Source organism: Argopecten irradians, chromosome 6, assembly GCF_041381155.1.
Source record: "Argopecten irradians isolate NY chromosome 6, Ai_NY, whole genome shotgun sequence".
NCBI classification, from domain to species: domain Eukaryota; kingdom Metazoa; phylum Mollusca; class Bivalvia; order Pectinida; family Pectinidae; genus Argopecten; species Argopecten irradians.
In genome coordinates this window covers 40,804,801-40,816,686 of record NC_091139.1, presented here as the reverse complement: position 1 = coordinate 40,816,686, position 11,886 = coordinate 40,804,801, and the positions used below count along the sequence as shown (strand labels likewise).

General features: G+C 34.1%; 1 protein-coding gene across 7 annotated transcripts in view; it reads left to right on the top strand.

The window, feature by feature from the left end:
- Positions 1-1,768: 1,768 nt before the first annotated feature.
- LOC138325890 (centrosome and spindle pole-associated protein 1-like) overlaps positions 1,769-11,886 on the top strand; it is a 108,763-nt gene continuing 98,645 nt past the window's right edge. The window contains exons 1-7 of one of the 7 annotated variants that reach the window (XM_069271881.1): positions 1,769-2,139; positions 4,009-4,117; positions 5,520-5,594; positions 6,402-6,428; positions 8,673-8,768; positions 10,527-10,694; positions 11,724-11,852. In XM_069271881.1, coding sequence (XP_069127982.1) covers positions 4,022-4,117; positions 5,520-5,594; positions 6,402-6,428; positions 8,673-8,768; positions 10,527-10,694; positions 11,724-11,852 — 591 coding nt within the window. In that variant the 5' untranslated portion in view covers positions 1,769-2,139; positions 4,009-4,021. The remainder of the gene's footprint in view (positions 2,140-4,008; positions 4,118-5,519; positions 5,595-6,401; positions 6,429-8,672; positions 8,769-10,526; positions 10,695-11,723; positions 11,853-11,886) is intronic. The other 6 variants (XM_069271882.1, XM_069271883.1, XM_069271884.1 and 3 more) reach the window with 6 other exon arrangements.

Genomic DNA, 11,886 nt, shown 5'->3' with positions numbered 1-11,886 from the left:
TTTGTTGTTTTTTTTTTTTTTTTTTTTTTTTTTTTTGGGGGGGGGGGGGGGGGCTGGTATAGCCTGCGAGGTTTGTTCATATCCAGACACATGTAAATGGAACCCCGTTGAGTTGATTGAGGCGGTGACCAGGTACTCCTGATGACAGTATGACACCTGTGATTATAGCAGTGGCAAATCACTTCCCGTTAATTGTATCTATCACGGCCAATATCTCACTGTTCACACTGTTTCCAGCCGTTATGTAAGTCGTGGACTTGTAAGGCCAATCTATATTTGGTTTTATCCTTGATCCTCTTCTTGTTCATTCTCAATCATCCATCAGAGGGGGCCGAGAATGCTTCTTGTTGCGCAACGTTTTATATTATGTATATTTTAAAAGCACTATTTACAATTAAAAGTTTTAAAAGGTTTAAAAGAAGCAATTAGTGATTGTAAGATATATCTTTATCTTCCTATCGTGTATATCGTGTGATATTGGTATGAAATCTGAGTTTCTTATTTAACGACACACTGACACTAAAATAGATCACTCATTATTTCAAACAAGGGTTGTCTAATAGCAGTCAAGTGTGAATTTGATATGCAGATTTCTCCAATGTTCAATGAGTCTTGATTTGAAGGAGTTTAGACTTATAGCTGACACGACTGTCTCAGGGAGACCGTTCCCATCATTTACCACTCTGCTTGAGAAACAGTTCTTCCTGCAGTTTATCCTGCTTCTGTATTTTTTCAGTTTCCTTTGATGTCCTCTAGTACAGGTATTGTCAATTACGAAGAATTTAGACTTATCCACGTCATCTATTTCCTATAGGATTCTGTATACTTGAACCATATATCGCTTCTCTTTCGTCTGTACTATAGTGGCCTAGTTCTACAAGTCGTTCGTGGTATGATCTATTTTGGATTGATTTCACTAAGATTATAAAGCGTTTTTAACATGGTAATTTTTCGATTTAAATCTACCTGCATTTAGAAATGATAATTGTTTCGTCATAACATTATGCAACCCTACTTGATCTGAATTAATATACCGGCTTCACACCATCGGCACATTGTTATGTAACATAAAAAATGAATTAATTGTCATTTTTTTTAAATAGTACATAGAATCCCTTGATCGACATTTTTAGTCTAGTTCGTGTGTATTGAATTTTTACTATTCAAGGTTTGACATTATGTTTTAGGAAATGCGCCGCGCAGCGTAAAATTTTCTAGAATGAAGTACGAAAAATGTGCAGGAGGACCCTTTTTTCTTTCAAATAATCATTTTTAGAAAAATTTCAGTCGGCGAAAATGGGGTTTGCCCCCCGTCCTGGGGAACGCTTCCTACGCCCCTGCTTCGTCTTCGATAATTTCAGTGTTGACACATTTACCTGAGCAAATAAGCTTCAATATGTATACAGACTCAAGCAACCAAATAATAAACATTTCAAAACTAAATGGAAATAAGTGAAGTACGGATTTTTTAAAATGTAAAAGTGTCTTTATTATGATTTACGACAAGTTCGAATAAGAAGATAACAAAGATCTATAGGCCTACATCATACATGTTACATTGCATTTTGGCAATAATATTTATAAATTAATTATTCATAATTATTCTCTATGAAAGTCTCTTTTATTTATTTCCCACAGTGTATCGATAATCGACATTTACTGTAATTTTTTTTCATAGTCGTCAATGTAAAAGGTTCGGATTTTATTTCCAGATTTTGGTTTGGTTTTTATTATCAATTGGTACCTGTGCGCATGCGTTCTTGAGCATTCCTTGTGTACTTCCTGTTCAAGTTGGATCTCGTTATCATTAAGAAATATTGTCGATTTTCTAATTACAACGGTGTATTTAGGATTATTCAGTGTGATGTGGAGAAGGGATATGTGGTATTTGTAATTACTTTATCTACAGATTGACATCTTCTTGACGAATAGTCGGATAAAATTGATGTTATCTTGTTGCTATAAACGCTCTTCCAGACATCACAACACTGAAAAATTCAGTACTGAAAGCAATGGCAACATCTTTTCCGGATTCTGTAAATAGGTTCATAAGTCAATCTATAACTTTAATTTCTGTATTGCATGCTGGATTCACAACATTTTAGGATATAAACTTCAATAATACACAGTCACATATAGGTAAGTATGAGAAAGATAAATCATACAATGTTACACACCGTCATGAACTTTGAGATGTCTGATGAACCACAGGTGTTCGTTTCTAATATAAGTATAAGTATAATACTGGGTCAAGGTCTATAACTCGGCCGGCCATATAACACTACCCAATTTCAGAAAAAGTATGATTATTAACCAACCGTATAGGATATAATAATAGGAATACTCTCAATCGACAGCCAGATAATTTATCTTTATTTTGGTATATGATACAATATATATCATGCCGTATAAATGTCACTAGGTATCCAAAAACATCGGAAAACAGCCAGATTTCAACTGGTCGGACACTGTGGTGTCCTCCGATGAACACGCCAGGGCTCTAATGGGTAGCTCAAAAACCACTGCATGTCAACACTTCAGCGTCATAAGAATGAAAGTTTGGTAGAAAACAAACTTACCGGTTAGTAAATCCCTGGATAAATACCATCCATTTGCCTAACGTAGCCCTTTGAAATTTCCGATTGAAAAAAAATTATGTCTCTAGCCGCCATGTAAGTATGTGTGCAGTAGATTTGTTTTGTCGGCGTTGATTGGCTCTCGAAAATTAATTGACCAATCAACGCCGAGAAAACAAATGTACTACACACATATCAACATGACGGTTAGAGACACACATTTTTTCAATCGGAAATTTCAAAAGGCTGTATTTCGCAAATGGATGGTACATAGATAAACACTAACATACCGGTAAGTTTGTTTTTTACCAAACTTTAATTCCTATGAAGCTGAAGTGTTGACATGCAGTGGTTTTTGAACTACCCATTAGAGCCCTAGCGTGTTCATCGGAGGACACCACAGTGTCCGACCAGTTGAAATCTGGCTGTTTTCCGATGTTTCTGGATACCTAGTGACATTTATACGGCATGATATATATTGTATCATATACCAAATTAAAGATAAATTATCTGGCTGTCGATTGAGAGTATTTCTATTATTATATCCTATACGGTTGGATAATAATCATACTTTTTCTGAAATTGGGTAGTGTTATATGGCCGGCCGAGTTATAGACCTTGACCCAGTATTATACTTATACTTATATTAGAAACGAACACCTGTGGATGAACTATCACAGTGATACAGAAATGATTTTGGACGGGTCCTTTGACCATTGTCGGTAACACCTGTGATTCTGAAAAAAATCTTTTATTTATTTTTTTGTTCATTCAGAATCATACATTGTAAATGTCAAAATCACGAGTGTATCAGGAAATGTTACATGCTTTTTTTTTCTAACATTTAAATGGTAAGTCAGTGAATAAAGACTGATCATGCATGACATTACTGTGTTATGTCGCATTGCATAAAAGCACATACCATAGGTCCAATTAATTCACAACAAAAGCAATTCAGTGCAGTAATGGTTTCAAACTACATGCAGATATGTGAATCTAGTGTGTATATGCAAATTATGTATGTTTAATCAACTGATGGATTGATGCTAGTGAAATTAGCTTGTCAAATAATGAGAACATAGAAAAGATACATATTTCTGTCAAGTGCCCTGACAGAAAAAAATGAGTCTCTGGCATTGACTTGATAACTAAATGACTCTTTTAACCAAATAAATGAGCCCCAGCAGAAGGATAATTCATCAACTGCATGATCAGATATTGTAGTCAACAGTTTCTGCTGTACCAGAAAAGTTTGATGATGAAGACTAGGACATTCTTTTAAAGTAAAAGACACATTTGAATTTTGAAGTTGACCTTTTTATAAAATCAAGTAATTTTTACACAATTTGCATACAGACTGGTCAAGTTTTTTTTTAATGATTTTAAATGTATTAATTAATATACTTATTCTTTTATTCAATTTTGTTCTCAGACAAACATCCAGTATGGCTGCTGCAGTACAACAGCGACAGGGGGATGATATTGACAGATTCATTAAAGATCAGCGCCAGAAACTTCAACAGGAACGGCGAACAGTTAATGTAAGTTATCATGATCATTATTAAGTCACATCTTGTGTAAAGTTTAGTTTATTATCCTTATAATCCATTATCATTGTAATTATTATTATAATAATAATTAATTTGGATTGAATTGATATGTTGTCTGTTTGCTGATGTTATGTATATATAGGGTAAATAATTATAATATGTGGGGTATTGGATTTGTGTCACATGTATATAGTTTTTAATATAGTGACAAAAAAAATGATGAAATAGATTTTAAAAAAACTGAAATTGCGTTATGTCACAGTGACAAGACTAACACTATTAGCAGGTAATGTTTTAAATTATATCAATGTTGCTTGTAAGTCATAGTCTTTACATTTTTGTTTGTTTAAAAAAAAAAAATCTGTGATCTTATTTTTTTTTCCATTCCTCAAGATCCCAATTCAATTCATTTATACATTATAGCTCTTTGTTGTTGTTTAGAAAATATTTTAGGTGCTGTTGTATTCACAAACCTTTAATGTGAAATTTGCACTTTATCAATAGGTGATTATATATACTGATAATGACAAATTTGGGGTGCTTCAAAACATAAATACATCATACAATATAAAAGAAATCGGACAATTAATATAAATAAAGTAAATCCTTATTGATCTTATACAGGTAAATAGATATCTTGAATGTACCTGCTGCATTTACATAACAATTATCTTTTATCATATTTATTACCTAAGAATAAAATGCATAAACTTGATAAACAAAAGCATGGCTAGCTGTATAGATCATTTGTATCTATGGGGTTGATGTTACTTACAGTAATGCGTCTTTGAGACCACAATGTTGCAGTGAAGTGTTTGGTGCGTAGACTAATAGATCAAAATTTTACCTACGTTTTCATAGCTACACACAGATATGGCCTTCATTGTTACATACAATATTATGTGTTTTACAAACTTGTGACATAAACTGATATTATGTTAAAAAACAAAAAGTCAAGTGTATTTCTGTCCTGTATTTGCCCTAATGTGATGGGAGTGTATTGATCTAAAATACCGCTATTATCATAATTAGGGGAAAACGACAAGTAATAGAAAAGGGTGGGTCTTCATATCGTGTTTAACCAAGGCGAGATAATCATGATCTCACCAGACCTATAAGCTGAGGATTGCTATGGTAACATGACTGACTTTTCCCTCTTAAAATTTGAGACATGAGATGATGCTTGCATTATTTATGGGTGTCTGGTCATTTCAATATACATTGTACTAATTTATGTGTGCTAACCATAGATTAGTGATTTATTTATGTATTTTTTAACTTAAAATATTTGTCCAAACTTGTTATTTATTCTCAATAACCACAGTTGTAGACATACTTTGCTGTTCTATATAAGTTGTCTGCATAGATAGTTATGGTTTGCATTACTTATTAGGACGATTACAGTGAGACAGAAAGAGGTAGAAGGAGACAATGGGACAGATCGGGCAATAATCAGTACGCCGAACAGGTACAACTGGCACACAATCACACTGTACTGCACTCTCATTTCTGTTATCTAGTCCAGTCTTATAGCATTGGATTTCTTTCAGTTTCTCTATTAATCAGGATCACTATATAACTTACTCTTTCGGATTTATTATTGTTCTAAATAATCATAACTCAAGTTTTTAATTAATTGCAGATTTGCATCTCTATTCTTTAACCATTGAAAGTCTTTTGATATAATATAAGAAAACATTGAACAAATGATTGATAATAAAGAAGATGATAATGAAATGATAACCAACATGTTGAGATTATAAGCAATATTTTGCAATTAAGATATTGATCTTTTCAAGTTCAAAATTTTGTGTTCACATATCAGAAAGATAATAAAGAAGATGAGAATGAAAATGCATTCTCAAGACGGCGTTATCCATCACCAGAGTTGAGCTCAAAATTAGGCCAGTATGAGAAAGTGCGCTTACGACTAAACGCTGAACGGCAACAAGAATATAATGAACTTCTGGTATACAGTTAGTTGTTAGGGGATTTACAACTCTCCTTTTGTTTTGTTGAGACAGCCTTTTGTGTTTGCATGGGATTTTATGCCATTGTTTTAAGACTACTATTATTCCAGTATTCTGCTGTATGCATATTATATTGACGTTGTTTTCTTTTCTATTTTTTTTTTTAAATATTTTTTCTTGCTGTTTTCGTTGGCTTTATACAGCTCTATTAAACACTGGTGACATGAGATTCACACTATTAAAACCGGCTCACAAAAATCAAACAGAAGTAAATTACCAAAATTATTGTGTTTTTTTTTCTTCAGAAAAAAGGGACAAATGTTGGAAAAAAGGTACAGGATTCCTACTGCATGTCTAGGTTTTGGTCTGGATCATTTACAGGAATGCATTGTTTATGGTTTTGTCAATGGTAGTGTGTCTAATACAACCCCTGGTATAAGTTGTTAATGTAATTGGCTTCAGTTGTGTGGTCATTTGAAAAATTCAAACCAGCTTGACCACCAGGTTAAATTTGGTTTTGGTGTAATACTGTTTATCCATTAGATGTGTCTAAAAATGACGTGTTTGATATCTCAATACATGTATGTATGCTGTATCATTATTTACTGTGACAGTTCATCCATTAATTGTAAATGTATTGGAAATTAATGTACTGGAACAGAGAGTTTGGTTTCTATGGTATATGCATGCAAAATTATAATTGTTTTTACGGTGAATCTAACAATGCATGGTTCTGTGTTAAGTGTGTTGGTATATTCAGTTTGTCTGTATAGAGTTTGTCAGTGTACACAGTTCGTCAGTGTATACATGTGTGTCTGGTGAGGTGTGGTTTGTTGAAGGTAGCTGTCTTTCCCTGTCAGATGTTTTATACAGATTGATATGAAGCTTTGTCAGGTGTTGGTTGGTGTCGGGAAACACTGAATTGTCATATATATTAATAGATTTATAATTACGTATTTGATTTGTAGGGAATTGGTAAAATTATCCCATTTCACAAACCGAGGATTCACTATTATCTGTATGGCTGTAATTTTTCACTTTTAGAAGAAATATTCGAAAAAATAACTAAATTACTGTGTAGTAAGGGAAAGTAATCTGAAAGTGGAAATGTATAGATGTAAACTGATATTTTCTATTTGATATTCATACTTTGTGATTTGATATTTAAAAGTTTGTTTTATATTGTCAGTATGATGACATTAATACAGATTACAAATTATCTCCCCTTACTCTGCAGATACTGGTAGTTTCTTTATGTAAAATTATCTCTATTTTACGCAATCATGATCAGTTAACATCACATACAGTAAACAGTCACGGTTGTTACACATCTTAATCACTTGATAATTATATAATTGCCATTTAGTTTGATATATAACCTAGCTATCTTGCATTAAATTATATATTGCATACTTTTTGTGTGTGAACTCTAATACAACTTTATTTCATATTTTGATACATATACCTGGGTATGTTTTGTTTACATTAAAGTGCTTATATATATTACAATATCAATCATAATATGGAATGTTTGTTTTCAGGGGAATGTTGTATTGTACATGTGTGGTCTTGGAATCTTGAAATAGGTTTTTCTTGAATTCCAAATTGTTTTGATTGTGATTCTCAGACCACAACGGAATGATATTATAAACATACAGAAAATGTCCTAGCGGATCCAGATATTTTACAAGCAGGTGACTGATTAAAAAGACGGAACAATTATTGTTGTGATAGCTTGCTGTTTTGATGATATTTCTTTTTCAGTTCATATGAAGATATATGAATGTAATACTTTAAGTTGATTTGCATGATAAAAACCCTAAACATTTATGATTATATGTTTACAAATTGATATATCTGCAGACAACTGTCACAGCTGATCATTAACCAAGACAAATACCTATAAAGGACTATAGCTATAGTTGTCTAAGTAGATGGAGCAACTTTAGTTACCAATATTATCCATTATAGCATCCGCCTCCAATTGCACATGTAATATATTCATAGCGAAAAATAAAAGGTCAAGCACAAGGACAAGGTCAAGGTTATCTTGATCAGGTTACATTCAAGGTCACTGTTGCTATTGAAACAGTCATATTTCCTCACAGGTTTCCACAGAACTATAGGTTTCAGACCTTATTTCATAGATTGTCTCTGGGGATTAGAAGGGGACATATATATATATTTGTTCATTTGTGTGTGCATTTTGATCAGTGTCAAAGGCAAAAATATTAAGTTTTTCTAACACTAAATTCTGTATGTATGTATGATATGTAATATCAATACACCTGTATTTACATTGTGATAAACATTTTTCATTGATAACGTTATGTGAGTTTACCTTTGAAAAAATAAAGGTCTATGCAGTGTCCTTTATAGGTATTTAGATCTTTTGCCAGATTTTATTGTAGATTTTGTTTATAATAAGTGTTTTTTAGACATTATTTTGCCAGATAGTGTTGAAGTGATTAATATCAATAATATGTTTTTATTAGACGTTATTTTGCCAGATTGTATGGACGTGTTTTACATCAATAATGTGTGTTGAGACATTATAGTGTGTGTTACTTTGCTAGAACTCACAGTCTCCCCGGGATTTGTACAACTATGATGTGGTTAAGAGAGAAATGATGGAGAACAAGCGCCAGGAATATCAGGACTACTTACAGAAGGTATTAGGGCAATCTTATACAAGTTTTGATTTTGTCAACACAATCTTGTGTTAGAGATAGAATTTGCCAAGCAAACATTGGATTGTGCGAGAAAGTGAGGGTACTAGTGTTACCTCTAGTTACCCTGGGTAAAGCCTAAATGGTAGTAGAATGACCGTTGTGTTCATGGTACACCACATCTGACCTGTAGGACTCCCTACCCTCACTGTGGTACCAAGTAAGTGAGGATACTAGTGTTACCTCTAGTTACCCTGGGTAAAACCTAAATGGTAGTAGAATGACCGTTGTGTTCATGGTACACCACATCTGACCTGTAGGACTCCCTACCCTCACTGTGGTACCGCTGGCTAGAATAGAAGTCAGTGCTGTGTTGAATTGTTGGAGCTGAAGAATCAAATGGAAACATAAAAATACAGACACCATCAATAATGCATACAACATACCGAACAGGCCACTTTGTCCTAGCAAAACCTGTTTTGTTGCAAATGTCAATGATTCAAGTTGGTTTTGCTTTTGCAGGTGTATAAACATTACATACCCTATCTCGTTACAATCATTTAGTTCTCTACGTTTTAGTTTTTCATTGTGTTACACATCAGATGGTTTTGTGTTACATTATAACAATTACCTTGTGTTACATGTGGTTCATTGGTGGCCAGTATTATGTTTAATTTCTATAATGTGGTGGGTGGCGGCAGGTTGGATGGGTTTATGTGTGCCAGTCGCTGTAGCACTGGGTTATCATAAGATATGATAACAGGTGCAAGGTATATCAAATTGTCATGGGAGAGCAATTAAAAGGGGTCAAGATGTCACCAATTAAGAATAAAAGTACTACCGTCAGTCAATGAGTGTACCCAAACAGTTTCCAGTCATTCTTAGAACTTAATTTGAATCAAACCTTGAAAAAAAGTCCCAGAAAATGCTTGTTTCAAAGAATGTATAAAAAACTCAAGTTTCAGCTTTCGACCATACTTCCCCCGGAACCCAAAAACTTTGGTTTCCCGCGAAGTTATTGAAGTAACTCTGTAGGATTGCTAGTTGGCATCGTTTATAGTCAGAACTATGACAGTATCTGATCGACTTCTAACCTCTGACTTTCAATCTTGTTTAATTATTCTATTGATATCAGAAGGATGCCAATTGTTCATATCATATGCCTACATTAGATATTGGGAGTACAAATTAAATTGCTGTATTTATTAACCAGCCAAAAGTATATATAGTGCTTGTGTGTTAAAATCCTATGGCTACATAAGGATGGCTTTGCTTCACCTGCTAGGTAATGCGGAGATCTCACTTTTACACAGAATGCTGCCAGTTTACATAGAGGAAATTATATACACTATAACCATTACAAGAAGGAATGTATTTTGCCGTGTGAAATATTTTGTGAGACCAGTCTACCATAACTATAGCCAGTGTTTGTCTTTGCTAGCTGACATCTTCAAAGCAGATAACCATTTTTTGGTTGCAGTGTTTTATCAGTGTGTGCTTCTAACACTTTAATTATTGCTCAACTGTTGACAGCTGTCTGCCCTTCTTTGGTCATACCAATCCATCTGGTTTGCCATTCCTATGTCCTGCTTTTATGCAGTCAGAGTGATTTATTTGGTTCATTACTGTATATATGTACAGCCATTTTATTGTGGTATCATTTCATTTGTTTCACTAATTAAGTCGTGTTCCATTCTGCGACCTGACCAATCTTTGGTCCTCTGTATGTCTGTCTCATTCTCTGCTCCGTTGCCCCTAAAGGGCCAGCCCCCTACTGGTAGACTTACCTGGGATCAGACAGGCCACACTCAGCTTCCAGCTCAGCAAGGCAACAGGGGGAAGAAACACACTGTCAACTTTGAGGACTGGGAGAAGGGATTTCAGGATGATAAACGCAAAGATTATAATAAATTTCTCAAATCAAAACAGGTAAAAAGCTTGTGGTGACATTTCCTGTTAGAATTTGTACTTCGATTATTATTATCATGGCTGCCATTGGACTCATTACAGAAATAAAGAAAGCAAAACTATTTGTAAAAAGAACCTTCGAGGCTTCACTATTCTGTTATAATTCTGTAAATTTAATAGCTATCTCATTCTACCACTAGTACTTCACTGAGGCACATATGTAGGTGCCAGATAGAGGCTGTAGGTCAATGGTTGTGGTTTTACTTCAGAAACTTCAGCTTTCTCCCTCCCTACTTATCCTTGAATATAGCTATACCATTTTAAAAGAATTTATCAGGAATATGTTCAGACGTAGAAAATGCCACATACCTAAAGACTACCATACACAGCACAAGGCCATAACAATCTACCACTTGTTTGGTTAGGTCAGGGTCGGGGCCCTGGGGTTCTCGGGTAATATTTGGAAACAAAGTAAAAACTTTTTGTTCTCTGAGCGCACTGCAAAGATGTGTCAGTATGTTGGCAGTATCTGCAGTCTTGGTGACATTCCATATAGGTTTCTGTGTAGTAACATTAGATCCTCAGGACTGATCACTTACGAAAGTGCTTTGCTTGGGTTCATGTTCAAGGTTTGAAAGCAAAAGTCAATGCCACTTATTAAAAGTAGAAATTTGTTTTTGTGCGATAAATGTACTGTACTGTTCATTTTGGCAGGTCAAAACCAATTTTCATGAACACATTCCTTTCGTTAAGGTTGCTTGGAATTGTTTATAGAAATTTTAAGTTCCTAAAAATAATAATTGCATTTCTGTACAATATAACCAATTTTTTTCGGGCTAATTATAGTAATCAACATATCTTCATTCGAGGAATTCTTGAAACTGTATTGTCAATGTTACAATCATAAAGGATTGGTAAACTTAACTTGGAATCAAACGTTTTGTTCTACTGTTCTACGTTGAAATTTAATGAGGTTGTTGAAATTTTGCATTGTTTTAAACCTGATTAAAAAGAAGTTTATGTTGTTTGGTAATTTCTGGGTTGCTATAGAACCAGGGTCGTTTATTGAAGAAGGAACCTACTCCCCCTCTGGAGGGCATGAAGTTTGGAGAATACGAAGAGTTCAAACGTGAACGGGAGCCCGACCGCAAGAGGCAGTACAAGGAGGACTTAGAAAAGGTACAGTATCCATGGTTATGGCCATAATGTATCC